This window comes from Pinus tabuliformis, chromosome 6 (genome assembly GCF_031772625.1).
Source record: "Pinus tabuliformis cultivar Carrire ecotype Pingquan chromosome 6, CPIR1, whole genome shotgun sequence".
Lineage (NCBI taxonomy): Eukaryota > Viridiplantae > Streptophyta > Pinopsida > Pinales > Pinaceae > Pinus > Pinus tabuliformis.
This window is the reverse complement of record NC_142292.1, coordinates 174567146-174593683: the sequence shown is the minus strand read 5'-3', so window position 1 is coordinate 174593683 and position 26538 is coordinate 174567146. Positions and strand designations below refer to the sequence as shown.

At 38.7% G+C, this 26538-nt stretch overlaps 1 protein-coding gene and 1 pseudogene across 1 annotated transcript; both read left to right on the top strand.

Moving 5' to 3' along the window:
- Positions 1 to 1950: 1950 nt before the first annotated feature.
- Positions 1951 to 2647, top strand: LOC149258015 (GTP-binding nuclear protein Ran1B-like). The gene is made up of 4 exons (XM_089397163.1): positions 1951 to 2015; positions 2125 to 2304; positions 2393 to 2470; positions 2578 to 2647. The coding sequence occupies exons 1-4, from the start codon at positions 1951 to 1953 to the stop codon at positions 2645 to 2647; spliced, it is 393 nt and encodes a 130-aa protein (XP_089253289.1).
- Positions 2648 to 3968: 1321 nt separating this feature from the next.
- On the top strand, positions 3969 to 4591 carry LOC149258014 (protein DMR6-LIKE OXYGENASE 1 pseudogene; annotated as a pseudogene).
- The last annotated feature ends 21947 nt before the right edge of the window (positions 4592 to 26538 follow it).

The following is a 26538-nucleotide window of genomic DNA, read 5'->3' as shown; positions in this document are numbered from 1 at the left end:
GCCATTGACATCACTGGTGGTTTCTCTCACACTTGTTAACAGTTTACATCCTTGACTGGTAATCAAGTGGTTTCTACCATGTTCGACATCAACATATTCATTCGCATGGATAGAATCGTACTGTTTCGGGAAGTAGAAATGAAGACCCTGGATCTAGTTTCCACAATCCAGGCTGCCAGGAATTTTGTATTCATTATATAATAGACTATTCATAAACAGATGGCTGCGTCCATACTGTGTCCACCTGAGTCTATCCTTGTGATGTTTTACAAGATCATTCCTCTATCAGAGCAGTAGTTAGTTTTCTAGTCAGTTTTGATCTGAGTATGCAAATGCCTACCTCAGCGATGATATGATCTCATATATATATCTTGCATTGAATGTTTTTACAGGTTCCAACCGGGCTCCCCACAAGATAATCCTCGAAATGATAAAGTACTTCACTCTTCCTAAATGATAAATGAAATCCTCATCTACTATAGACTTCGCACTTTAGGGGGAAATCTGTTACAAAAAAATATTGTCACGATGATTATTTGCAGTCAGTATGGGTCTATCATCACTTGTACTATCCTCCTAAGCAAGTCTCAGACCTCGGCTCTTCAAGTCAAGCTTTGAAAATGGGAGAAAGACATTGAAAATCAATGAAACTCTGGTTCCGCACTTTCTCTCACTGTCACCTGCGGTCCTGCACCTTCTGTTTACAAAAACTGCGGACCTGCCCACTCTGTCCCTAACGGTGTGGGTGCGGACCCCTGTGAAAGTCAAAAGGCACAAGTTTTATCTTAAAAAACTCACTTTGGGTTAATTCTAGAGGATTCTAGAAGGAATTTTGACGTGGATTGTTCGCTCTGAGGTGGTTCATGCATCCCAAAAGAGAAGGAGCTAATCCCTTGATGAGAGGAGCTATCCCTTTGAAGAAGGGCTTTATCCCTTTGAAGGAGGACCTAGTAACCTCCCTCCATTGCACTATAAATACAGGCATTGGGCTGGTTGCTGGGGAGGTTAGAAGCTAAACATTTTTAGGGTAAATGCTGGTGAAATCAAGACTTCCTAGTTGAGCTTAAGAGGAGAGATCACATACCTTTTTGGCTTCATTGGGGAGTGAGTGAAACTTGTCAAAGTAGAGGAGACTTCTTGCTGGACCCTGGGAGGAGCTTGTACAGCGTCAAGGCAAAGGTTGTAAAGTTCTTCTTCTTTTGAATTAATACAATCAAACTCATTTTTCTCAACAAGTACCTCATGTTATTTGTTTTATGGACTCCTTGACTTTCATGTTAAATATGTTTTATGATATTGGCTTTTCAGGTGCTATTTAATTTGTTTGCCTTGTTTGTGTTTGCAGATTCGCGACAAAGGAGCTCATTTGGATTGAAGGAGCGAGGGCATCCACAAACTTGCGTTGGACCTAAGGTAGGCCCTAAAAACACTTGTTTTCCATTGTTTATTAAAGAATATTTAGAGAAAGATAGTGTCTGGTTGGTTTGCTTGTCATTAGGTCTTCCTAAGATTCTAGGAAGGTCTATCTTGTCCGCAAGATCGACTTATTCCATGTGACAACTCTGTTTTACTCGTTTATGTCTCTTTATTTTAAATTTTAATTTAATTTAATTTTTAATTTATAGACAGACTGTGTTATTGGTTGTTTTGATCAATACTGGTTTTCTTCTCTTGCTTCTGTTGGCATTTTCCTCGTTGAATTGGTGAGGGTTCTGTATTTTTCCACTTATATTTAATTGAATTTTAATTTAGTTTAATTTTGAATTTATAGACAGACTCTGTTATTGGTTGTTTTGATCAATACTGGTTTGATTTTCTTGTTTCTGTTGGCATTTTCCTGATTGAATTTGCGAGGGTTCTGTGTTTTTCCACTTCTATTTATTTGCTTCCTTCTTATTTACTGATTGGGATTTTGTTTGTTGCACTATTCATGGGCAATGTGAAGTTATCATGTTTGATGTTACTGCACGAATGACTTACAAGAATGTCCCAAAGTGGCACAGAGATCTTTGGAGGTATCTCTTTTGCAGAGGGGTTGGATCTCTAAGTAGAAATGAAGGTTCCTTAATTGTGTGGTGGCACAACTGCCTGAACCAATTAGCTAAATATCTTTGTGAGTTTCAGGGTGTGTGAGAACATTACTATTGTTCTTTGTGGAAACAAGGTTGATGTGAAGAATAGGCAAGTGAAAGCTAAGGAAGTTACTTTTCATAGAATGAAGAATCTTCAGTACTATGAGATATCTGCAAAAAGTAACTACAACTTTGAGAAGCCATTCTTGTACTTGGCACGGAAGCTCTCAAGGTGAGCCTTTAATCTAGTTTCTGATGCTCCCTAACATGAATGTTATATTAAAAAACTTTCATTGATTCTATAATGGGCTATTTTATAGGGATCCAAACCTTCATTTTGTGGAGTCCACTCCTCTTGCTCCTCCTGAGGTTCAGATAGACCTTGCAACACAGCAGCAGTAAGTAGAATGCTATTTTCTTATTATTTTTTGTTAACTTCTATTGAAATAATTTGTTCCATGTCTAAAAGATTGAAACTTTGGCTTACAATCTTTTATGTTGTCAGGTACGAGGCAGAACTTGTTGCAGCTGCGGCCCAACCCCTTCTAGATGACGATGATGATGCTTTTGAATAGCTTTGTTAAGATGCTTTTGCATATTTATGGATTTGTGGATTCAATTAGTTTTGTACCATTGGAGTTTTCTCTTGAGTTCCTACATTTAATTCTGATTTGTATTTGGGGCTTAGAATAGCATTATCGCATCTCTCTATATGTGATTTCGGTACTGTGCAGATGTTTTCATCGGTGGAGTTGGCTAAGATATCTTAGTTCAACTCCATTACAGAGCTATTTTTATATGCTAAGACAATTTTTTCTGTTATATACTCTTGCACATTTTGCACAAGAACTTTTTGTACTCTTCAAATATTTCAAGAATGATCAAGTGCCATTCATTGTGTATTGTTGGGGGAAATGCTAGTTGCGATGATTGTTGCTTGTAATATATTATGGCTTGTTAAAACTTTCTCTGAAAAATCTAGCTATGTCTAAGGATTTATTTTAGCTCTGAAATTGGTTTACATAAAGCTTGTAAAATGAACAGTTTACCTGCTAGACTATCAGAATAAATGATATTATAAAGTAAGCCCTAATACCTTGTATACGGGCCAAATCCTCCCTTTTCAATATTGTTTTCATCCAGGACACTTTCTGTTGCAACTGTCAATGTTTCCATGGTAAAAACTATTGGTTGACCCTACGTATAGCCTCTGTTTCCATTTGGGGCTCTACAGATTGCAATTTCTGCAATGCGAACTTGCAATTTCTAACTTCGATTAGAAGTCGTGCAGCATCCGTATGGAAAAACGATTGTATTCACAATAACATCAAGAGGAAAGAAAGATGCATGTCTTATAGAATGGATCTTCACATTGAGACCAATGCTAATGGTGTTGAGAAACTATTGTGCAATGGAATAAACAATGTTGAGGTGTAGAACAAATATATTTTTCCTCCCTAGGAGCAACCCAACTGTCTCAAGTATCTTTCTGCGAGAGCATTCCAGTGGTGGATCTGAAACACCTGGATGGCCCTAGCAGAACCACTGTCATACAACAAATTCAACGTGCATGTTAGGAGGATGGCTTTTTCTAGGTACAACCTTCAATCTCCAATGTCCCAAGTTATGATTTTTTTTGCGGAAGGGATTGGATTCATGAGGCTTTGAATTTTGAATCTCATGATATTGTGATATAAACTGTTTTGAAGTTTTGAATTTTGAATTTTAAGATTTGAATTTTGAATCTCATAATATCTCTCAATAAACTTCCAAAATCTCAATTATGAACATTAATTCTTAAAAAAAATTCTGTTCAAATTCAGTATTAATATGGTTGAAGCTGCATGATATGATCAGATAGTGAACCACAGGGTAACAGAGAGGGTGATGAAAAACATGGTGGGAATTGCCAAAGAATTCTTTGAAATGCCGATGGAAGATCATGCATGCCTCTATTCAGAGGATCCAAAGCAACTGGCTCAGCTTGCTACAAGCTTCAATATTCACAAAGATGAAGTCCTTAACTGGAGGGACTATCTGAGACACCCTTGTTTTCCATTACACGAAGTCATTGACTCTTGGCCTAAAAAACCTATAGCCTATAGGTAGCCATTAAACCTTATGTCAACCATTAAAGCAACAATCATAACTTGTTTGGCTTAATATAATATTGAAGCTTTTGTTACAGGGAAATTGCAGGCAAGTACGCTGTGGAGGTGAGGGCACTGTGTTTAAGGCTACTGGCTGCAATTTCTGAAGCTCTAGGAGTCCATTCTGATTACTTGAATAATATTTTTGGGGAACACAGACAGCGGTTACTTGTAAATTACTATCCACCATGCTCAAACCCAGATGTTACCCTTGCTTTAAGAAGCCATTCAGACATAGGTGGCATCATTGTTCTAATGCAAGGCGATGTCAGCGGTTTGCAAGTACTTAGAAAAGGGAAGTGGGTTGTTGTAGAACCCATTGCTAATGCCTTTGTTATCAAACGTAATAAGCGAGTCTTCCTCGGTTAAAATCAAAATAATTCACGGGCTACATAAGAAACCTCACAAGCTTTTGATAAGTGATCAGTTAAATAATATTTGTGATGAGTTTGTTCAAAGTATTAATTTTCAACAATGATAAAAAATATTTTGAAAAAGAAGTTAAAATAACTGGGAGGGCATAAAAACGTTCCATTACAGATCGTTCAAGTGAAAGAATACTCTCTCTATAACACTGTGTAATCCAGTTCTAGATATCATACTCACTCTATAATACTGCGTAATCGAGTTGAGCGATGAAGCTATATTTTTGATAACATGATTGAAGCATAAAACTAACACATACCTGCCACCAACGAAATTCCTAAAATCTTGTACAGTTGATAACTGTGGCTATTAAGCTTGCCTGGGTATTCTTGTGGGTATGTTGTCTGTTGAACACATAAAGGTATTGCCATTTCATTAATTGGGCTCTCGATTGATTTCTGCATAAAGATTCGCATTGTCTAAATCTAAAGTCGTTTCCATTCAACAGTCTACAGATTATTCTTTAACTATAGTAAAACTGGGAGATGGAACGCTTATCAAAGCTTAGGTAGCATATTAAATCCAAACTTCTGACTCCCATTTGAAGTAGTAAAACTTGGGCGTAAATTTAGTAATGAATTGAATCCCCTCTTGCTAAACAAAGGTAATATTAATAACCCATATGCGTTGGTTTCTATCAGACAGGAATTTTTGTGGTGGTTTCTCTCATACACGAGTACTATTTGTGAAATTTGAATGTGAAACTGCTTTGAAAGAACATTCAAAATGATTTTATTTATTTATTTTTAAATAATTTTTTATATTGTCTCTAGAGAGACAATAGTTTGAATTATGATTTTATTTATTTATTTTTAAATAATTTTTTATATTGTCTCTAGAGAGACAATAGTTTGAATTATGGACATATTGTCTCTATAGAGACAATATGTTTTTAATCTCAGCTATTGTCTCTAAAAAGACAAAAATGAAATTGTCTCTAAAGAGACACAAATGAAGTTGTCTCTAGAGAGACAAATGAAATTGTCTCTAGAGAGACAAATCAAATTGTCTCTTAATAGACAATAATTCTTGTCTTTATAGAGACAATAATAATATGTGTTCTATATTGTCTTTATAGAGACAAATTTTTGAGACATTATATTTTGAGACACCCGCTTAGAGACAATATTTAAGACAATGCACAAGTTTCTTTTTGTCTTAAGTTAAGAAAATTGGCTCAAATATTGTCTTAGAACCCCCCTATATGTAGTAGTGGCATCAAAATCCAACCCATATTACTTCAATTGATGAAGTATTTATACAATTTCCTCACAAAATATCTTGATAAAAATATCAAGAGCTATTACAAATATATGAAAACTGTATTACAAAAATACAACAAAAATAAAGGTAACTAAAACTATTTGAAGAGTTCTAGTACTATCCTTGAGGATTTTTTTAATAAAGAAGAGAAATTTGAATTTGGTTGCAACTCATATTTGATGAGGTGGCCTCCAAGTCACTAACTGTCTTTGAACTTTTTCCTCCCGAAATTCTGAAAAATAGGGTCATGTAATACCTTTGTGTCTCCCAAAACATAATAGATGTTAGAAACGTGAGAGACGTTTTTGTAAATGATTATGTTAGCAACAAAAACCTATTTCGTGTTTTGAAAATTTGTTCCACCCTACTCGGAAACTGCATTTGAAAACCCTCGCTAAAATAAGGAAACTTCTGGAAAACATGCATGCAAAGATTCATCCAAATATCCCAAACCATAACCTCTGTTAATATGAGGAACAAAAACCTCCTCCAGTTTCCCAAGATTCATCTTTGTTTAGCCACCATATTCTCTGCAAAAAGGTGACTAAAACATGAAATTTCTGGAAAACATGCCTTCAAAGATGTAATTATATCTCCAAAACCATAACAACTGATAGAAAACTGAGAGTGGGTTTTGTAAATGAGGATGTTATAAACAAAAACCTCTTTCCATTTTTGAAAATTCATTTTCGGTTGTTTGTAAACCATGTTTGAATTTACTTTATTACATCATTTAATCATGTTTAAATGCATGATTAACTAAATCAACCATCTAATGAGACTTAAATTTACATTTTGACGGCGCATTTTACTCTTACAGACCCATTTATTATTTCTAAACTACTAAAACCTATTATATCATCAAACTTAAATTATCAAAACTAATCATGTTACAACATTGGCTCCAATGGGCACTGCTTCCCCCTGTGGGATGCAAAGAACTAGTAGACCGGTTGCCTTTAGTGTTGGGCATGGAGTCATACCATAAAACCACCAACCACTAATTTTCCATCTTATGTCGAAATATGACGAATCTCCATGGATCAGTGTTTTCATTTGAATACTCTGTTACTGCACACTACACACTACAACCTACAACTGTGAAATGCAACCATATGCCTGCACTAATTCAAATACTCTCTCATACTGAAATCTGAAAACTGAAAATTTCTAAAGACTGAAAATATAAGTTGATATATCATATACTCTTCAAATCGCACCACTCATAAAAATCGAACACGTTGATATACTACATACTGAAACTCAAAATATCTATTTAATCCCCACACCTCTATCTAACTGAGCTAAAAATATTTACACTATTAGGTGTAATCCGCTTTCCAATGTAACCAAGTGCGAAGTGGATTTATCGACAAACCATGTTGTGAGGAGCTGAAAATCTGAAGAATATATACAATATGAACATAAAATCCCGTGGAAAACCTATACTCATAGGTGTACTTTAAAAGTTGCATCCTCTGTAGACATTTTAAATTTTTGACCATGGCTGAGAGGGAGAGACATATACTACTGATTGAAAGTATCAATGAACCTTGCATAGCAGTAAAGGTAGCTGAAATTTCGAAACAGTGGGATTGATCACCCAATGGAATCACCATATGACAAAGTGGAGTCACCAGGTGAAAGAAATGCAACCAATAATAAATGTCTACTCCTTGTTCACCATAAAAGAATAGATCTAATCTTTATCATTCCCCGGAGAAATATATATTCGTTACTTCGCTACCCGGCAAGGACGCCAGATTTTGTACCTATTTCCCGTAGGCAGTCCTTGGATGCAAAAGCTATGCCAAGAAACCAACTCAACTAGCCTTTAGGTTCAAGTTGGCCCTTGAAACAGAGGGGGCTCCATCAGTTGTTACGAGGCCTTGTTTAACGTTTTTCACCTGTCACTGAACAAAAGTCTTTGAAGCACAATGGCCAGATTTATGGTTTTATTGGGGATGGTTGGTGATCAATGACAATGCCTAATCATGACTAAATGCCTCTCTCATAGGGTCCCTTTTGAAAGTGTCAGCTTCGAGCCTGATAGAATGACTTAGCTTTTTCAAGAATTATGGTAGAAAAATGTAAGGGGATTCCTAATAATTGAGCAGTCATACTGAATACTTAACAACTAGGGAAATTTAGATGTGTGTAGAAGATTTCTACAGCCCAACAAAAACATATTCAAAGGTAACGGAAGGCCAAAGTGAAACTGATTCCAAGAGGAGCTATTTCAGACAAATAGTCTAATAAGCTAATCTCTTTCTAAAGGTTGTGATTTTGCAGGGAATTATAGGGAGATTAAGACTTAATCTACCTTACCCAAACCTTCCTACAATTTCTTTGAACATATGTAGAAGCAAGTTATGAAAACACTAGAAAGACATACAAGAATCACAAAATTTTGTCATAACTGGAGTTGGAAGGCTTTCATTAGAATTCTATAAGAGAAGCTATTACATAGTTTAAGAGCCTTGGCATCAAAATCCAACCCATATTACTTCCATTGATGAAGTATTTATACAATTTCCTCACAGAATATCTTGATAAAAATATCAAGAGTTATTACAAATATCAGAAAACTCTATTACAAAAATAGAACACAAATAAAGGTAACTAGAACTATTTGAAGAGTTATAGTACTATCCTTGAGGATTTTTTTTGATAAATAAGAGAAATTTAAATTTGATTGCAACTCATATTTGATCAGGTGGCCTACAAGTCACTAACTATCTTTGAGCGTTTTCCTCCCGAAATTCTGAAAAATAGGGTCCTGTAATACCTTTGTGTCTCCCAACATAATAGATGTTAGAAAACTGAGAGAAGTGTTTGTAAATGATGATGTTAGCAACAAAAACCCTTTGATTTTTTGAAAATTCATTTCCCCCTACTTGGAAACTACATTTGAAAACACTAACTAAGAAAAGGAAAATTCTGGAAAACATGCCTGCAAAGATTCATCTGAATATCCCAAACCATAACCTCTGTTACAAAAAGGAGAGAGGTTTTTGTATAATAGAATTGTAGGAACAAAAACCTCCTCCAGGTTCCCAAGATTCATCTTTGTTTAGCCACCATATTCTTTGCAAAAAGGTGACTAAAACATGAAATTTCTGGAAAACATGCCTTCAAAGATGCATTTGTATCTCCAAAACCATAATAGCTGTTAGAAACCTGAGAGTGGTTTTTGTACATGAGAATGTTATAAACAAAAACCACTTTCCTTTTTTTTAAATTCATTCTTGGTTGTTTGTAAACAATGTTTGAATTTACTTTATTACATCATTTAATCATGTTTAAATGCATGATTAACTAAATCAACCAGCTAATGAGACTTAAATTTACATTTTGAAGGCATATTTTACTCTTGTAGACCCATTTATTATTTCTAAAGTACTAAAACCTATTATATAAGAAAATTTAAATTATCAAAACTAATCATGTTACAACAGCTGCAAGAACGGGCGAATTATTTTGCCTCTTTAATTTTGTTGGTGATCCTAAAAATTCAGTGGGAAACTTTTGACCATATTGTTTAAATAAAATGAAAAAACATAAAAAAGGGGTGGTGGGCTGCCACCCCCAACGAAATTGTTATATGATATAGTAAAACAAGGTGGATGGGCCACCCAATGGCGGACCCACCCAACCAAACGGCACAACATGGTAGAATACAATGGGTTGACAGGGTTTGAACTCACGTCGACCAGTGGCCAGCCTGCCCAATGTGGTAGCCTAATAAAAAAAAACCCAAACTAAATGCGCCTCTACCACCAAATTGTGTAAAACACCAAAATCGTTATGTAACCACACGAAATTTCAAGTGAGGGCAGGGTTGGAACCACCGACCTCCCTTGCCCAACTTAACCCCGCCACCAATGGCCCAAGTGGCTTGTCTTTGTATTGTTTGTGAAAAAACACATATTTAAACCTAAACATTCATTCACCTGGGATAGAAGAGGCAGCGCTGAACCCGATAATAGTGAAATTCAGAAGGCATGTTTTTTAAGACATAACCATTTTGAGAATATTCATTTTGTAAAAGCTTGAGGAATCTAAAAGATTCCCTTGGAGGCTGATTTTTTACAAAGGTAGAATGATGCCAACTTAATAGTCATTTTTATCAAAATTTTACAAGGAGCACGATGGTGGACTCAGAATGGTCATCTGAGTAGCAAGATTTCAAGGAGTCATTAATAAGGAATCTTTGGAGAATCTTTGAGATTCTTGAGGGTCCAGATTTGACAGTGTCAGAAAGGGGTCAGGTTTATAGTTGTTTAACATGATTTCGTGCCACAAATTCAATGATGATGTCTATTTTTGTAACTAAGATTTGCATTTTCATGCCATCCCCGGAAGTGGAGGTATATGATGTAGTGATGCTATGTCTTTCTTTTGATTTGCTAAGATGATGATTTTGTTGTTGAGATCCTTGTTACCATTATGTTGAAAGATACTTGTATGCCATGTCATATGAGAATTTATTATCTTGTCATGCTGAAGGAGGGCCCATATGAGTGAGAGCTCTTATAGGAGAACGTCTCCTGGAGGGAAATCCCACTCTATTTGAGGGAGTTTACCCTTGTAATGACAAATAATGTACCATGTACTTAACATCATTCTTCAACATTTAATGAAGCAACCTCCCCACTCTTAACATCTAGCCCGTAGACGTAACCCACACTTGGTGAACTTCATTATCAACTTGTTTGTGTTCTTTTATTTGATGGTTGTCATTATTTTTCCTCTTTTTTAAAGCACGCACATGCGGTTTTTCATACTCTTTCACATGAAATTTTGTTAACATCACAGAATTAAAAGATCTTGGTTAATTCTAGTAGCAGAGGGAATCCAGATCAAACTATGAAAGCAAAGTGCCTATGGAGTCTCTGGTATTCTAAAATCCATCTTAAAGGGTTAAAAGACATTATGGAGTGATGATAAATAAAGGAAAATCTTTGGATGTAATTCTAGAAGAAATTTAGGGAAATTTGTGTTACTACAAGATTGTTGCAAGATACCTCCATTATGCTACACGAAACTTCTACCAAGATTATTTCTCGAGTTAACCTGCCAAATTCCTAAGCTAATAAAATGAAAATGTTGCGGGAATTTTTTATATTAATTTTAATTTTTTTAGGATTAAATCTACGTGGAACCAACTTGAAAGATCTTCATTAGCATGTGCTAAAATTTAGCAGAAATTTACAACTAAAAACCCGAAATTTCAGAACAATGAAGTAGTAAGTTGATCTAAATACTAAAATTCCTCACCTAATATAGTGAAAATGCTATGGGGTGAATTTTTTTGATTAATTTGAATGTTTTTAAACTTCAACATAAGTGGAATAAACTCAAAATAGGTTCATTAACATGTGCTAAAATTCAACAAAAATTTATTACTGAAACTAGAAATTTCAGAATTATAAACTAGTAAACTAATCCAAGCAACTCAATGATGAATATGAATTTGTAGAGTTGTTATAAGGATGCTTCATAATTTTAACTATATGTGTGACCTAAAAATCAAATTATTTCAATCATTTAACTAATTTAACCTATAACAAATGAAGCATGAATACTAAATGCAAAAATACGAAATGCAAGAATAAGATATGTAAGTGACTATGAAATGCAAAGAAGATAAATAAATTGTATAGTAAGGACCTGAGGCTCCTAGGATGGCTAATCCCAAGGATACTCAAATTCCTATGAGGGAAACCAAGCCTCAGAAGCTGGAAATGAAACCAAACTTCATTACTCAGATCAAATCAAGTACATCCCTGCTATAAATGAAAGTAGAATTGCTAAATAACAATTTTTCTTCACAAGGCCAAAAATTTCATGCCCCTGGGAGCTAATTTGAATTGGTACTTATACAATTTGATGGGGAAGCATCCCCCTTGAAAGCAGGCATCTTTCCCCTCCAAAATCCCTCAAAATGTGGATCTAGTCCTCAACAATAGGAATCTTCTTTAAATACTGAGTTTTGATTTCTCTTGTAGCAGGGAATACATCCCTAGATTTTCTCAAACAATGGAGCTACAAAATTTGTTCAATAATTGTATAATATCCCATTCATTTGTTGTTCCATCAAAGAAAGTTCGGAAATTCTCTCATTCTACATATCTTCAAAATTCGCTCAATATTCTCTCAATATTCTACAAGTTAATTAATATTAGGCACATGATAAGCAATTATCTCTAAACCTTCCTAAGAACTTATTAAAGCTAAGAAAAAAATATTAAGTGTAAAATGAGAGATTTAATATAGCCTTGATGTGCCTAGGAAAGGTTAGATGGGCTTTATTTTGCACCGAATTGGGAAGCCCATCACTAAGTTCCATTGAGGCCTGTGAGCTTGCTTATGTATAATATTTTAGGCGAGTGGGCCATTGTATTGATACATTGTAAGACCAAAGTTCCCATGTGATTAGGCTACATAGACTATGTGGTAAAAGTTCAGTGAGCCTAGTATACATATTATGTAAATACAATGGGATTAACATAATACCACCATGGTTGTAGACCGAGGTACAAAAAGTGTATGGGGGGCTAGGACTCCATGATCATAAAAGTGCTTTGATACATTATAATATTATAGTATATCATTAAAAAATGTAAAAGTAAGGGGTACCATTCCTATAAAATGGAGGTTCTCCTATTCAATGGATGTGGCTAAGTGGGGACAAGTTTCTATATGTGAGGGCCTGGAGGGTAATTAGAGACTCATAAGGGTAGTAGGAACTCTTGGGAGCCACACGGTTTGGGAAATACATGGTCGACCAATTTGGTCACCCTGGAGGTAGTGGTATCGCCCGATTGACTGTTAGTGAAAAGAAGGGGGTGCATTAATTGAGTGCGGGGCAAATGGGGCATATGGGATTATTGGTTAGAGGTTGTTATAGTTTGGTACCTTGGCCTTATTTGTATCTGGTTGTGGATATGTACCTGGCTTTAGTAGGCGTTACCATCATGGAGTAATGTCCCTAACTCGAGGGTGATTGAAAGCTAAGAGAGCACGAGTAACATGGTATATGGTTGGATGGTATGTCTAAGTCATATAGCTAGTCAACGAATTTCATAGATAAGTGCTTGAAACTCGTCATCTACATGTTTTATATATTATCTATCATGTTATTTTACTATCTTGTCATTCTATATGTTTGTATGTTGTGATTATGGTATCAAAGTCAGAAGCGGTGGCATTGCCTCAGTTGGGATACTAGGGGGTGTTACACAAGGCATTATTCTTATTGTATCTCTTTGATAATTCTTTTTCTTTTTTGGTAGGTAAGCACCCACGGGGGATTTGAACCAGTGACCTATCGTAAGGAGTGTCTTAACAGTGCACCCATTCACCATGCCCCCTAGCTACCCATCCCACCCCTCAAACCCCTGTTAACTACGTGGAAAGAATATAACACAACCCAACATTAATGTATCAATCCGGGTGCATATTGTTTTCAAGGCAACACGCAAGGTATATGCAAGGGCAAGGTTATAATATTTCATCGACCAAGGGTTCGTGATTACCAATCAAAGCATTGCTAAAACAGAAATAAAAACTCAACTGCGAAACTTAAAAAGGTATTCACAGTTATCTAAGGAATCTCTGACAGCAAGCAATAAATCAACACAACAATAAACAATACACACAAAGCAAGGAAACATGTAGCACCTGATCAAAAGAGAGGGCCCAGCTCTCTGATCAGGGTTGTGTTAATCACAGCAAACGATAGATCAGCAAAAAGTTTTGTATCTGATTAATCTGAATAATGTTGTTACAATACAATGCAGGGTCTGACTAAATTTTGATATAGGAATGACCTTTCTTTTATACAGTATGAAGGAGAATAACATCTCTCCCCAAAACCTGGCAACTATATGCCCAAAGATATACATAATTTCCATCACAACACTAGTGTCGAGAGAGCAAGAACAGGAATGATTCAAAAACGGGTTGGGAACAACTTCAAATTAGTTATTTTGTTTCATTGTGGTTGGTTAGCTGTTGTGAATCACAGAACTGCTGCGATATGTCATGTGGTCAACACCTGCGCTCCATAATCTGTGGTCATAACATCTCTTAGTGGTCCACATAGGTAAAACCCTCATGACTCTACTTCTTTAATTAAATATCCCAAGCGACGATAAAAGGGGGAATTACCTCATAGTTTTACACAATAAATATATGTGAATGAATACAAAAGGGATGAAAAGAGGAGTGGAAATTCAGGGAAAAGATATGCCAATTTGGTGCCCAACATCTCCCCCCAACTAGCCTTCTGCACGCCCTCGTGCAGCTCGCCGTCTCCACAGATCTGGGTTGGATAGTGGATAGGCTGTGTGCTTCCTGAAGCCAGGCGAGATCGTATTCCTCGACCATTTCTGTTCTTGGGACCTTAAACCCCTCTGAGAGGAGAACTTCCTTCCACCAATCATTTGGTACTTTATAGGCTGGGGTGTAGTGTTCTTCCGGCAACCATAGTACAGGGTACTGAAATCAAATTCCCATCCACCAAACCCCACATGTTTGGATGAACGCCACTTATCTTGGCACCCTGCTGAGTGCTCGTGCAAAATTTGGTGTTCCAAACAGTTCTCTGTTCCAGACAGATGTGGGTGACATCATCCACCTTTTCTGACAACTATCTAGGGCCTCAGCCTAAAACGTGACCAATTGTTTGACACAAAGATCGATGCACCACTTTTGTGTCCTCAGCATCCGTTCCTTATTTCCCATAATTTCCAAAAATGTAGTGTGCTTATTATACATAGTCACTGATCTCTCCAGTTCTCCTCTTACCATAAAAGGCTTCGTGGCCTGATTTGACTCGAACGCGTCAGAAGCCTTCTGCCAGCTTATCTTATTAAAAGTGTAAGAGGTGAGGGCCCTTAAATGAATGTCCCCCACATATGGAACAGGATTAAATTCTCTCTCAACCCATAAGAGATACCCATGCATGTAAAGCTCACACATCAAATGTTGAGTTGGCACATCATGGGCTTTCAATATCCAGAGGAACTATACACCGTCCTCAATCTCGTGACTAATTTCTTTCTGGATGCTTTCTAAACAAAAGAAAAAAAAGCGTTCATGCAAAAATAAAGAATAACCAGAAGCGGGAGGGCGACATGCCATCACTTCTTGTGCTAAATGGAGCATCTGCTCTTTATCAGTTTTTAACTCTTCTACTTGCCTCTCCAGCTGCTTCACCTTGAGTTGTTGCTTTGCATGCCTCAATCGCATTATATCAATGCGCTCCACATATTCAAAGATAGTCGTAGATGCTCATTCTTGGGCTTTCTTCGCTTCATTTTGATATCGTGCTACGTTCGATTTCCAAGTTTGTACCTCAACCATCAAAGAAAACTCACGGCCTTCAAACAAATATTCTATCGGGTCTGTCTGAGTGGCAACAGAAGTTGTTGCCACTTCATCTACCTGTGTCCCTACTTCAGCCGTCATTGTTTTGGGCTTCTTAGCCTGCCGCTTGTATTTCTTCACCTGTTTCTTCAACCGGTGCATCTGTTTTCTCAGCCTCTTAACCTCTGTTTTGAGCAGCATCGTTTCTTTGAATTGAAGCTGATATTTTTGCTTCATAGGCATCCTTCATTGTTCACATAATTCTACCCATTCTTGTTTGACCACCACCTCATCTGGTACTGCATCCGGTTCGAAAGGTGGTGGATTACTTGAGGGAGTATCCACAAGGTTAATCGACGGGGCTTCTTTGCTTAGCCTCTCTTCCTGAGTAGCAGCCACTTCCTTACTGTCTCCTGCCTCGTCTTGCTGCGAAGCTATCTCGATAGGTGCCGGACTCACTCGATGAATGTCCATCGGTGGTTCAACCAAACCTGCCCTTCCAGGTTCCCTCGTTTCAAAAACATCTGCCTCTTCCCTTAAACTAGGTTCCTGGGAAAGGTCTCCGTAGGGGTATGCAGCCAACAAACCTGTGGCAGCTGGTTCCTTCTTCGACCCATCATACTTCAAAATTGGCAGAATGGCCACATCTTCCTCTGTGTGTCGGGCAGAGCGAGACACCCTTGCCCTTTTTGGAATGGAGAAGTAAGAGGAAAATTGAAAGAATTTTCCTACCTGATCTATCTTGGCCCCAGTTGTAGCCTCGAGCTCTTTCCCTCTGTCTGCAACATCTCTACTCTAGGTTAAAACCCCCGCCTGTGCAGTCCCCTGTTTTGAGGTTGAAGCTGGTTCTTGTGGAATAACATCAGTCCCAACATCTAATTCCTCTGTGGTCTCTAGGGTCGGACAGGTTGATGGTGGTTCTTGTGTAACACCACCTTCTGTGTCCAGCAGTTCTTGAACAGACGATGTTGGCACTGTTTCTTCTAGCACGACATTGATACAAATGGATTCTTACATAATTACATCAATTCCATCCATTATACCCATAGCCTCTTCTTCTGTTGGCCCAAAGGTTCTTTCCGCTTCGGGCCCCTCTCGTCTAGGTTCATCTTCCTCCATTGGTTCTACAGTCGAGGGTGGTTCTTGTGGGACACCCCTAGCCGCAATATTAACAGACTCCTCCACCTCAGCCTGATGTGGTCCCTCTTCGCTTATTATAGTGTTGCTGATTTGCTCCACTAGCTCCGTGATCGAGGTTGGTTCTTGAGGGACAGCCTTGGTCGTGGTGCTAGTGGCCCTTTCTATATTGGCCCCTTGCTATAGCACTTCTTCTTTTATCGGTTCTACGGTCGAGGTTGGTTCTTTTGGAGCAACCTCGACTATCCTCCCATGTTTGCACTCCTAGTTTTGTTCCAGCCCTTCAATTTCCATCTCCATTTTCTCTAGTTCCTCTTGATCTATGTATTCATCCTTTACTTCGGTTCCTTCCTCCATTGCTTCAGGCTCTTCTTCTCTAGCGGCTCTAGCAGCTACTATCTCTTCCTCTGTAGAATCCTAGAATGTTTCCCAAGGGATTTGAAATCGACCAATTGCGTGCATGACTAATAGCTGGACTAGACCATGGTTGGTAATGACTGCTGCCACTTGTTGCGAGCGCTGAGCAAAGTGCACCATCAGTTGGAGACTCCTTAACAGGAAGAAAGGCATATTCAATGAGAAGGCTTCCGCCTGTAGGAACTAGAGGTGAGCCAATATTCTGAAATGGTATTTAAACATGGTGGTATACCTCCCCTTGTAGGTTATGTATCTCATTACAAAACCTGCTACCTCACCCCATGGGTGTGGTAATGAATTTCGGTCGTACCATCGGCCTTTCTGAACAACATTTTCTCCGGCCTACAAGAATTCTTTGGGGAACTCTGGAAGGGAGGTTCTTCGTGAAAACCATTTCTGCTCCTGCTGGGGTAGCCTGCTAACCTTTGCAATGGTTTCTTCTGTAACAGGGATTTCTATCCCCCGGACCCGAGAGCTCCCTTCCTCTAAATTGAGTGCAAATTCAATTGCAGTTGCCTCATTAAACCCTTGCAATTTGTCGAAATAGATGTTCCATCCTGCATTTTCAAAAACCTGCCATACTTCCTGATTGTTTCTGACCATTGTCGTGCCCTCCGGCTCATGGCACATAGCCAACCCACCCATCACCATGAGAACTGGATGAACACGATGGATACAGTCGACTGGTAGGGGAGAGTAACAACAACCCAACTGACGATGACAATATTGTTAGCATGGTGGCTGCGGGGTAAAAGAATGATAATAATGGTTGGTACACCTCAAAAAACACAGCAAATAATGGCAGGGTATGGTAGTAAAGGTGAATGATTATGGTAATTGAATGCAATGTACTGGGGAAATGACCTGTAAAGTTCTTGGCATACTATTTCAAATTCTGATGCGTAGGAATCATGATTACAAAACCGCATGCTTTTTTTGGTTTTCATTCTCATTGGATTTGGTAATGATGTGATATGATTACGATTTTTAGGTATGCCGTCATTTCTTTATGACGGGACCACCCCCAACTTAAATGCAGTCATCCGCAGCACATACTAGTCTCTTTTTTTTGGAATATTTTAATAAAATCCATAAGAGTCAATGAAGGTATACCCAGCGACCTTGGCGGTGGAGTAATAGCAAAAATAACTGGCGAGGTAACGACAATGGCGAAGTAAGAGCGCCGACGGAGTAACAAGACCAGTGGAGTAACAACAGCTATGGAATAACAGCACCGAGGAGTAACAGCAACGGCAGAGTAACAGCAATGACGGAGTAACAACACCAATGGAGTAACAGCAATCGACGGAGTAACAGCAACAGTGGAGTAACACCATCGACGGAGTAACAACACAGTGGAGTAACAACACCGACGGAGTAACAGCAACAGTGGAGTAATAGCACCAGCAGAGTAACAGTGACAGTGGAGTAACAACACCGGCGGAGTAACAGCAACAGTGGAGTAACAACACTGGCGGAGTAACAACAACAGTGGAGTAACAACACCGGCAGAGTAACAGCAACGGCGGAGTAACAACAACGACGGAGTAACAACACTGATGGAGCAATAGCAATGGGCAGAGTAACAACGATGACTATTACTTGAAAAATTTCTCTGTTTCTCCTTGTCATAATTCAGTTCTTATTCCTGCAAAAAGACAAACAAGTAAGTACTAACAACATATATTTATTGTTGTTATTATATATATATATATATATATATATATATATATATATATATATATATATATATATTATTTATTTATTTTTTATTTTTATTTTTTTTCAGAAGGCAAAGGGAGAATTCTCTGCACCAACAACCATCAAACCAGATGTATCAGAAAGATGTTTGATGAAGGCATCTTTAGAAGTTGGACAGTGGTATAACTTCAAACAGTGTCCGTTCACTAGGAAGGAAGTACGATTTTCATCTATTGTAACCAATCTGACTATGCCATTGTCGAATACAACATCCACTTCATAGGGTCCCATCCAACGAGTGTGAAGCTTTCCTTTGAAGTCTTTGAACCAGAAATCATATAACAATGCCCAGTCCCCTGTATGAAACACCTTATTCTTGATAAATTTATTGTGCCATTTCATTCTCTGCTATTGGATAGCAGTAGTTCTCTGGACAGCTACTGAACAAATCTCATCTAACTCATTGAGCTGTTCCAGCTGGTGTTTCTAGGCCTCTGATAAGTCTAATCCCACTTCCAAATCTTTTTTGAGTGTTTTGATCTCGAATTCAACCAGAAACAAGGGGGATTTCCTGTAGACTAGCTCAAATGGTTAAAAACCAGTTGTATTCCGCCATGTTGTCCTATACGCCCAAAGAGCTTCTGGAAGTTTCTGTGACCAATCCTGGCGATGACTTGCTACAGTTTTTGTCAAGATATTTTCCAATACCGTGTTTGTGCTTTCTACCTGTCCATTCGCTTGGGGATAGTATGGAGTTGTGACTCTATGTTTAACCCCATATTTCTACATGAGCCTCTCTATCATGTGGGATGTGAACTGTGCTCCTCCATCTGAAACAATTTCTCTCGAGGTACCATATTGGGCAAAAATCTCTTCAAAAGGAAAACCTGCCACCACATGTTCTGTAGGTTTTGCAACCACTTTGCTCCCACCCACTTAGTCACATAATCAGTACAAACCAAGACGTGAACTTTCTGATGGGAAGGTGGGTTGATGGGTCTGAGGAAATTGATGGCCCATTTCTCAAAAGGTTCAAGGACTATTTGGGGTTGTAATGGCATTTCATCAGATTTCCCAGGTTGTCTCATCCGTTGACAGCTGTCACATCTTCGGACATAATCTCTAGCATCACGAAAGATAGAAGGTCAGTAGTATCCCATTTGCAGCACCTTGTGGCTTGTTCTTTTATCTGCAAAATGTCCTCCACAAGGTCCACTATGGGCGGCCTTCAATATCTCATAGATATCATCCTCTGATACATAGCGCCGGATCTGTTTATCAACCCCTATATGAAAGAGGTATCCTGCCATCCATGAATATCGGGTACTATGATGAATAATTTTCCATTGGCCCTTATATGAAAAATGACGAGGTATCTTCTCTGTAGCAAGATAGTTAGCAATATCTGCATACCATGGAGTTTTAGCGTCAATCAAAAAGATATATTCATCTGGAAAGCTATCTTCGATAGGTGTACGTTTGGCATTATTTTCTAATCTAGACAGAAAATCAGCAACCACGTTGTCCTTCCCTGGTTTATCTACTATGGTAATATCAAATTCTTGAAGTGGCAAAATCCATCTTGTAATACGACCAGGAGTAACGGATTTATTCATCAGATACCTAATGGTTGCATGATCTGTGTGTACAAAAGTGGGGTAACCAGTGATATAGTGCCAAACTTGTTGATGGCGTAGATGACAGCAAGGAATTCTTTTTCAGTCACTGTGTAGTTTAACTCATTAGGAGCCAAGTTCTTACTAAAATAGTAAACTGCATATGGTACCTTATCCACTTGCTGCCCCAAAACTGCCCCAACTGCTATCTGGGAAGCATCAGCATGAATATGGAATGGTAATGTCCAGTCTGTTCCTCTAAGGATTGGAGCACTACAGACCAATTCCTTGATCTTCACAAAGGCTGCATCACAGTCATCTATCCACACAAAGTTTGCATCTTTTGTCAGTAATTGAAAAAGCGGATGTGTTGTTTTAGCAAAATTTTCTGTAAAGCACCTGTAATAACCAGCACAACCAATAAAGCTACGTACCTGAGCGGGTGTTCTGGGTATTGAAAAATGTTGTATTATCTTTATCTTGGTTGGGTCCATCTAGATTCCTGCAGCCGAAAGAGAGTGTCCCAGGACTATTCCTTCATTCATCATCATATGGCATTTTTCTGTACTTAAAGAGACATGCGCCTGCTTTCATCTTTCAAGAACTTTTTCTATCTTCCCCAATTCTTCTTCCAATGAATCTCCATATGCCGTGAAATCATCCATATATATTTCAACACTATCATCCATCAGATCAGAGAACATCCCTAAAATTGCCCTCTAGAATGTTGCAGGTGCATTACAGAGACCAAATGAAAGGACACTGTATGCGAACGTTCCCCAAGGGCATGTAAATGTGGTCTTATCCTGATCTTCAGGAGCTGTTTGGATCTGGTTGTACCCACTAAATCCATCCAGGAAGGAGAAAAACTTCTTCCCAGCTAATGTATCCAAGACTTGGTCAATGAATGGTAACGGAAAATGGTCTTTCTGAGTTGCCTTATTTAATTCTCTATAGTCCACACATAATCGATATTTACCATTTTTCTTAGGGACAATTACCAATGGAGAAACCTATTAGCTGTACGAAATGGGGTAGATAAATCCCACGTCCAGCAGCTTTTGAAGCTCTTGCTTAACAATATTTTTTAGAGCAGGGTTCATTCTTATCTGGGATTGCCTCACATGACGACAGTCCTCCTTGATGTATAAGTGATGGGTGCATAGATTAGTAGGAATTCCCTTCATATCTGAGTAACCCCAGGTGCAGGCTTCTTTGTGTTTCTGAAGAACATCCAAGAGTTGCTTTTTCTGAGAATCTGACAGATCTGGATTGACATTAAGGTATTTTCCCAGTTCTATTTCCACGAAAATACTATCATGGGGTGCAGTTGTAGGTAGCTCATCGAATCCATCTATTGTTGTGATAATCTCGTGAGGCTCACAACTCAAGACGGACTCCAGGATTTGCTGATTCAAATCTAAAACAAAACAAGGATCATTGATAAAGGTAGTAATTGTGTCATCTTCTGTTTCGGCTTTCAACTGGAGGGCCTGTCCAATAGTAAGAACTAGTCTTAACTCCTCATTTTCTGATTCGTACTCTTTCCTATATAAATATTTCTTGTGGCCTACTAGTTTTGCTGATGAGTTAGGTTCTGCGGGAGGATATAACACTAGGTTCTTAGTCTTTTGCCCATTCTAAATGATCATATGTCCAGACCGACACCCAAAATAAGCATCTACGGTTGCCATCCAAGGCCTTTCTAGAATTAGGGGATGGCATCCAGCTGGAGATTGCGTTTGGAGTACTAGGAAGTCCACAGGGTAGTGCCATGAATCAACCGAAATCGTGATATATTCTAACTTCCCCTACGGTTTCACTGTAGATCAATCTGCCAATTATAACACTGTAGGTGTGTGTTTCAAGTTACGAAGACCTAATGCACGCATGGTTTCAGCAGTGATGACATTTATGGCAGCACCCAAATCTACCAATACATTTGGAATTTCTACTCCATTAATTTGTACGGTTAAAATTGGGTTCCCGGCATCCCCATACTTTACAGGCATGAACCTTCCCATCATGAAATCTAATAGCTTCCCCATTACATGAATGGTGAACGGGTCTCTTGATTTCTTTTTAGACTTCTTAGCCCAATATTCCCTAAGATTTTTTGCATATATAGGTACATCCCTCATAGCTTGTAACAGGGGGATCTTAACAAATAAATTATGTAACTCCCCTAACAGGTTAAACTTAGCTTGAGGGGTTGGTTTACTCACAGCCAACCTTTCTCGATAGGGCGGTTCAGCTTGGTGCTTTTGAGTAACTCGTGGTTGAGGAGGTGTATAATTTTTGTTGACTCAGTTTGGTTCCTCTTCAACCATTTTTGGTTCCTTTTCCTTACTGTCAATCTATTCAATGATAACATGTGAGGGTTGAGCATCTACTGTCTCCCCAGATCGTAAATTCATCTCATAGAATGATGCGGTAGAGATCCTATATGAAGGTAGGTTGAGGCTGTCAGCTTGTTGAGCCCCTTTATTATTAGGATTCAGATTGGGTTGGATAGGGAGTTGGGGACGAACAAGTTGATTACCAGGAGGCACATTAGAGGGCAACTGAATTTATTGTTGTGGCATTGATTGGGGAAACTGACCAGGAAGAGAAGGTCCCCGCCAGTTCGAAGCCCATGAGGAACTTGAACTAGCTTGAGGAGCCCACCGCTGCCAAGGTGGAAACTGGTATTGGGGCCACGTGGGCGGATAAGGCATGGTCTGGGGACCCATATTAAATTTTCTAAAGTATTGAGATGGATCACGAAACATACCTTGATTTTCCATTGATGGCTGAGGTTGCCATGGCTTTCTAGGTCCCATAAAGTATAGCTGCTCCATCTCTTTGCCTGTCCCTTGAAAAACTGATTTTACTGGCAAGGATGGGCATGAACTTGTCACAAGATTCAGCTCACAGATTTCACATTCTTCTACGGAGTTTAATGAACATTCCCTATGTGGGTGTTTCTTCCTGCATGTTGGGAAAAATACGGCCATAGTTCTTTCCAATTCCAGTTGTTTCTGTTTTACCTGCAGCATGTCTATCTGTTCAGACAAAGTACTCAGGATATCAGTCCTCAGGTTGTCAAACAAATTCCCAATTTCTGCTTTTGTAACACCTCCACCAGATACTTTTGTTGATCGAATCCCTTGTTTATTCCTTGCAACTCCTCTTGAGCATTGGATACACAACTCAGAGATGGTATCAAAGTTCTCCTTTGGTATATCTCCCTTTCCGACTATATTCAACAATTCCAAAGAGTCTTCTGAGAAAGCCCGGAGAAGGATAATTTTCAAAATGTCCTTATCCAGGTCAGAGTGACCTGATCTCTGCAATTTGTATTTAAAGCATTCCACACAGTCTTCCATATTTTCGTCCTCTTTCCATGTAAAATCTCTTCTTTAATATCCCTTGATTTACAGTAGTCCTGGTACTTCTCCAAGAAAGCAGTTCTCATCTCCTCCCATGTGGTGATAGACCTTCCCCCAAGACCCATAAACCATTGCAGGGTTGTCCCTTTTAGCATAGCAGGAAAAATTTTCAATTTCTGAGCATTCGTTATGTAATCATACCCTCGACACACAATGTCAAATTCGAACAAAAATGTGTCAGGGTCTTCTGAAGTAAGCCCATGGAAACTGGGTAAAGTTGTTAAAGGAATGGGCTTTGTTGGTGCGCCAGTCCCTAAATCCCCAATTGGGAAGTCAATAGTAGAGGTTGTAGGTGCCATGAATATCCTCCAATACTCGCTAGGGATTTCAGCAGGCTTCGCAGGAAGGGATTTTATCAAAGGGGTTCTAGTTGCCTTAATAGCACTTCCTCTATCCTTTGGTGATAGAAATGTCTCTACAATCTCTTCCTCCCTGCCACAGTGGTTGGATCCTTCATATCTCCTCTCTGCAACTCCTTCTCCCCTACTGGGATGGATCGTTCCTTTGGACGCTTTACTTGCAACTTCTTCTTCTTGTGTTACAAGCAATGGGATCCCTTTAACAAGCGTAATGTTGCTTGTCTCCCCGACTGCTGGAAGGGTCTGTTGTATCGAATCAGCAGGGGGTGTTGTGAATAGCACTAGTTGTTCTACAGATTTTCCCTCAAATTTTGTCAGTGCACATGGCCTCAAGGTTGCACGGGAAGACGCCTTTGACTCAGCTTTTGCAATGATTTGCTGGATATAAGTGTTCCTTCCCAAATCTTGTCCTCCCTTATTTGGGGCTCTCCCTCTGCCCCTTTTATTTGGCTCTCTATTCATACAAGTTGGTGTGGTGACAAATGTTGCGATCAAACCACAATGCTCAAGGCCTAGAGTAGGGTGTCAAAAGACCATTCGCTCCTCAGGACGAGAGATCATGTTGAAAAGAGGGTAGTTAACGAAAAAAAAAGAAAAGAAAATAGGAACCTAGGGTTCAGGGCCTGGGGGAGGGCGTCAAAAGACTCCTCCCTCCCTGGGACAAGAACCCAACCAAGAAAATAACACACAGACGAGAAAACCTAACACTTCAAGACTTGAAGTAGGGCGTCAAAGGACCCCTCCCTCCCCAGAGCGAGAGATTGGTTTTCTCAAAGTTGAAAACAAAAAAATGTAAGGGAAATCTAAGCTCAGAGCCTGGAGTAGGGCATCAAAGGACTCCTCCCTCCCCAGGGCAAGAGATCAGCCCTAATAAAACAGGAAACAGTAAAAACACGAAATAAAGGAAATACCTACGCTGAGGACCTGAGCAGAGTGAGAAAGTTCGTTCTCTCCCTAAGATGAGAGATTGACCCTTTGGTTAATACAGATCATGTCTTGCACCTCATTAGCCTCCCTTGCAACGACGCCAAAAAGTTGGTGTCCAGGTATGAACAATTTATCCACCCCTTTTCCTACATTAATGTATCAATCCAGGCGCGTATTCTTTTCAAGGAAACACGCAAGGTATATGCAGGGGCAAGGTTACAATCTGTCATCAACCAAGGGTTCGTGATCACCAATCAAAGCATTGCTGAAATAGAAATAAAAACTCAACTGAAGACTTAAAAAGGTTTTCACAGTTACCTAAGGAATCTGCGACAACAAACAAGAAATAAACACAACAATAAACAATACACACAAAGCAAGGAAACACGCAGCACCTGATCAAAAGAGCAGGGCCAGCTCTCTCATCAGGGTTGCATTACTCACAGCGAATGATAGATCAACAAAAAGGCTTGTATCTTATTAATCTGAATAATGTTGTTACAATACAATGCAGGGTCTGACTAAGTTTTGATACAGGAATGACCTGTCTTTTATATAGTACAAAGGAGAATAACATCTCTCTCCAAAACCTAGAAACTATATTCCCAAAGATATACATCAGTTCCATCACAGCACTATCACTGAGAAAGCAAGAACAGGAATGATTCGAAAATGGGTTGGGAACAGTTACAAATCAATTATGTTGTTTCGTCGTGGTTGATCAGCTGCGGTGAATCACAGAACTGCTGCGATATGCTGTGCGGTCAACACCTGCACTCCATAATCGGCGGTCATAACATGTCTTAGTGGTTCGCATAGGTAAAACCCTCATGACTCTACTCCATTAATTAAATATCCCAAGAGACGATAAAAGGGGGAATTACCTCATAGTTTTACACAGTAAATATATGCGAACGAATACAAAAGGGATGAAAAGAGGAGTGGAAATGTAGGGAAAAGATAGGCCAATTTGGTGCCCAACAGCAGCTAGAGAAAGACATTTCTTCTCAGATTCAGAGCTAGTGGAGGAATGTGGGCAGTGGATTTCAGACACTAGCCACACTTAAAAGAGTAGTATTTTTTCATTAGTTGTTATTGGGAAAAGGAAACCTTGATAGGAAGTATTTTTATGGAAAAACGAGATGATAGGTATAATGTTTTTTCTAGCCTTGATGATGTGAAAAGAGAATAGTGGAACTTGTGGTTCTATGTGGAGAGGATGGACACTTTCATTGCTCAAATTGAGTTTCATATTCCATGCACTAGCACAACGTCTACGCCTCTAGGATCTAGTGCGAGAGATTAAACACGTGTCACATCTTCTGATTCATAATTGTTAAATGTTGGTTGGTATGACTTCTTATGATTCATAATTGTTATATGTTGGTTGATATAACTTCTTTTGATTCATAATTGTTAAATTTTGGTTGATAGTCTTTTGTGGTATGATGACTCCATAAACACTCCAGTGCAGATTTTACAATTTTTGTAGTTTTAGAGTAACAACTCTATTGGCAGATGGTTAAAATTATATAGTTTCCCAATAGGCAGGTTGCTCTATAACTCTACTGGCAAATGGGAAAAATTATATAATTTCCCATTCGGCATATTGCTCTATAACTCTATTAGGAGATGGGCAAAAGTATATAGTTTCACATTCAATA

Bases quoted from the DNA above. Each gene is read 5' to 3' on its own strand.
- LOC149258015 (XM_089397163.1), top strand. From the start codon at position 1,951: ATGTTTGATGTTACTGCACGAATGACTTACAAGAATGTCCCAAAGTGG. The intron at 2,305-2,392 runs GTGAGCCTTTAA...GCTATTTTATAG, and splicing joins TTGGCACGGAAGCTCTCAAG to GGATCCAAACCTTCATTTTG. The intron at 2,471-2,577 runs GTAAGTAGAATG...TTATGTTGTCAG, and splicing joins GACCTTGCAACACAGCAGCA to GTACGAGGCAGAACTTGTTG.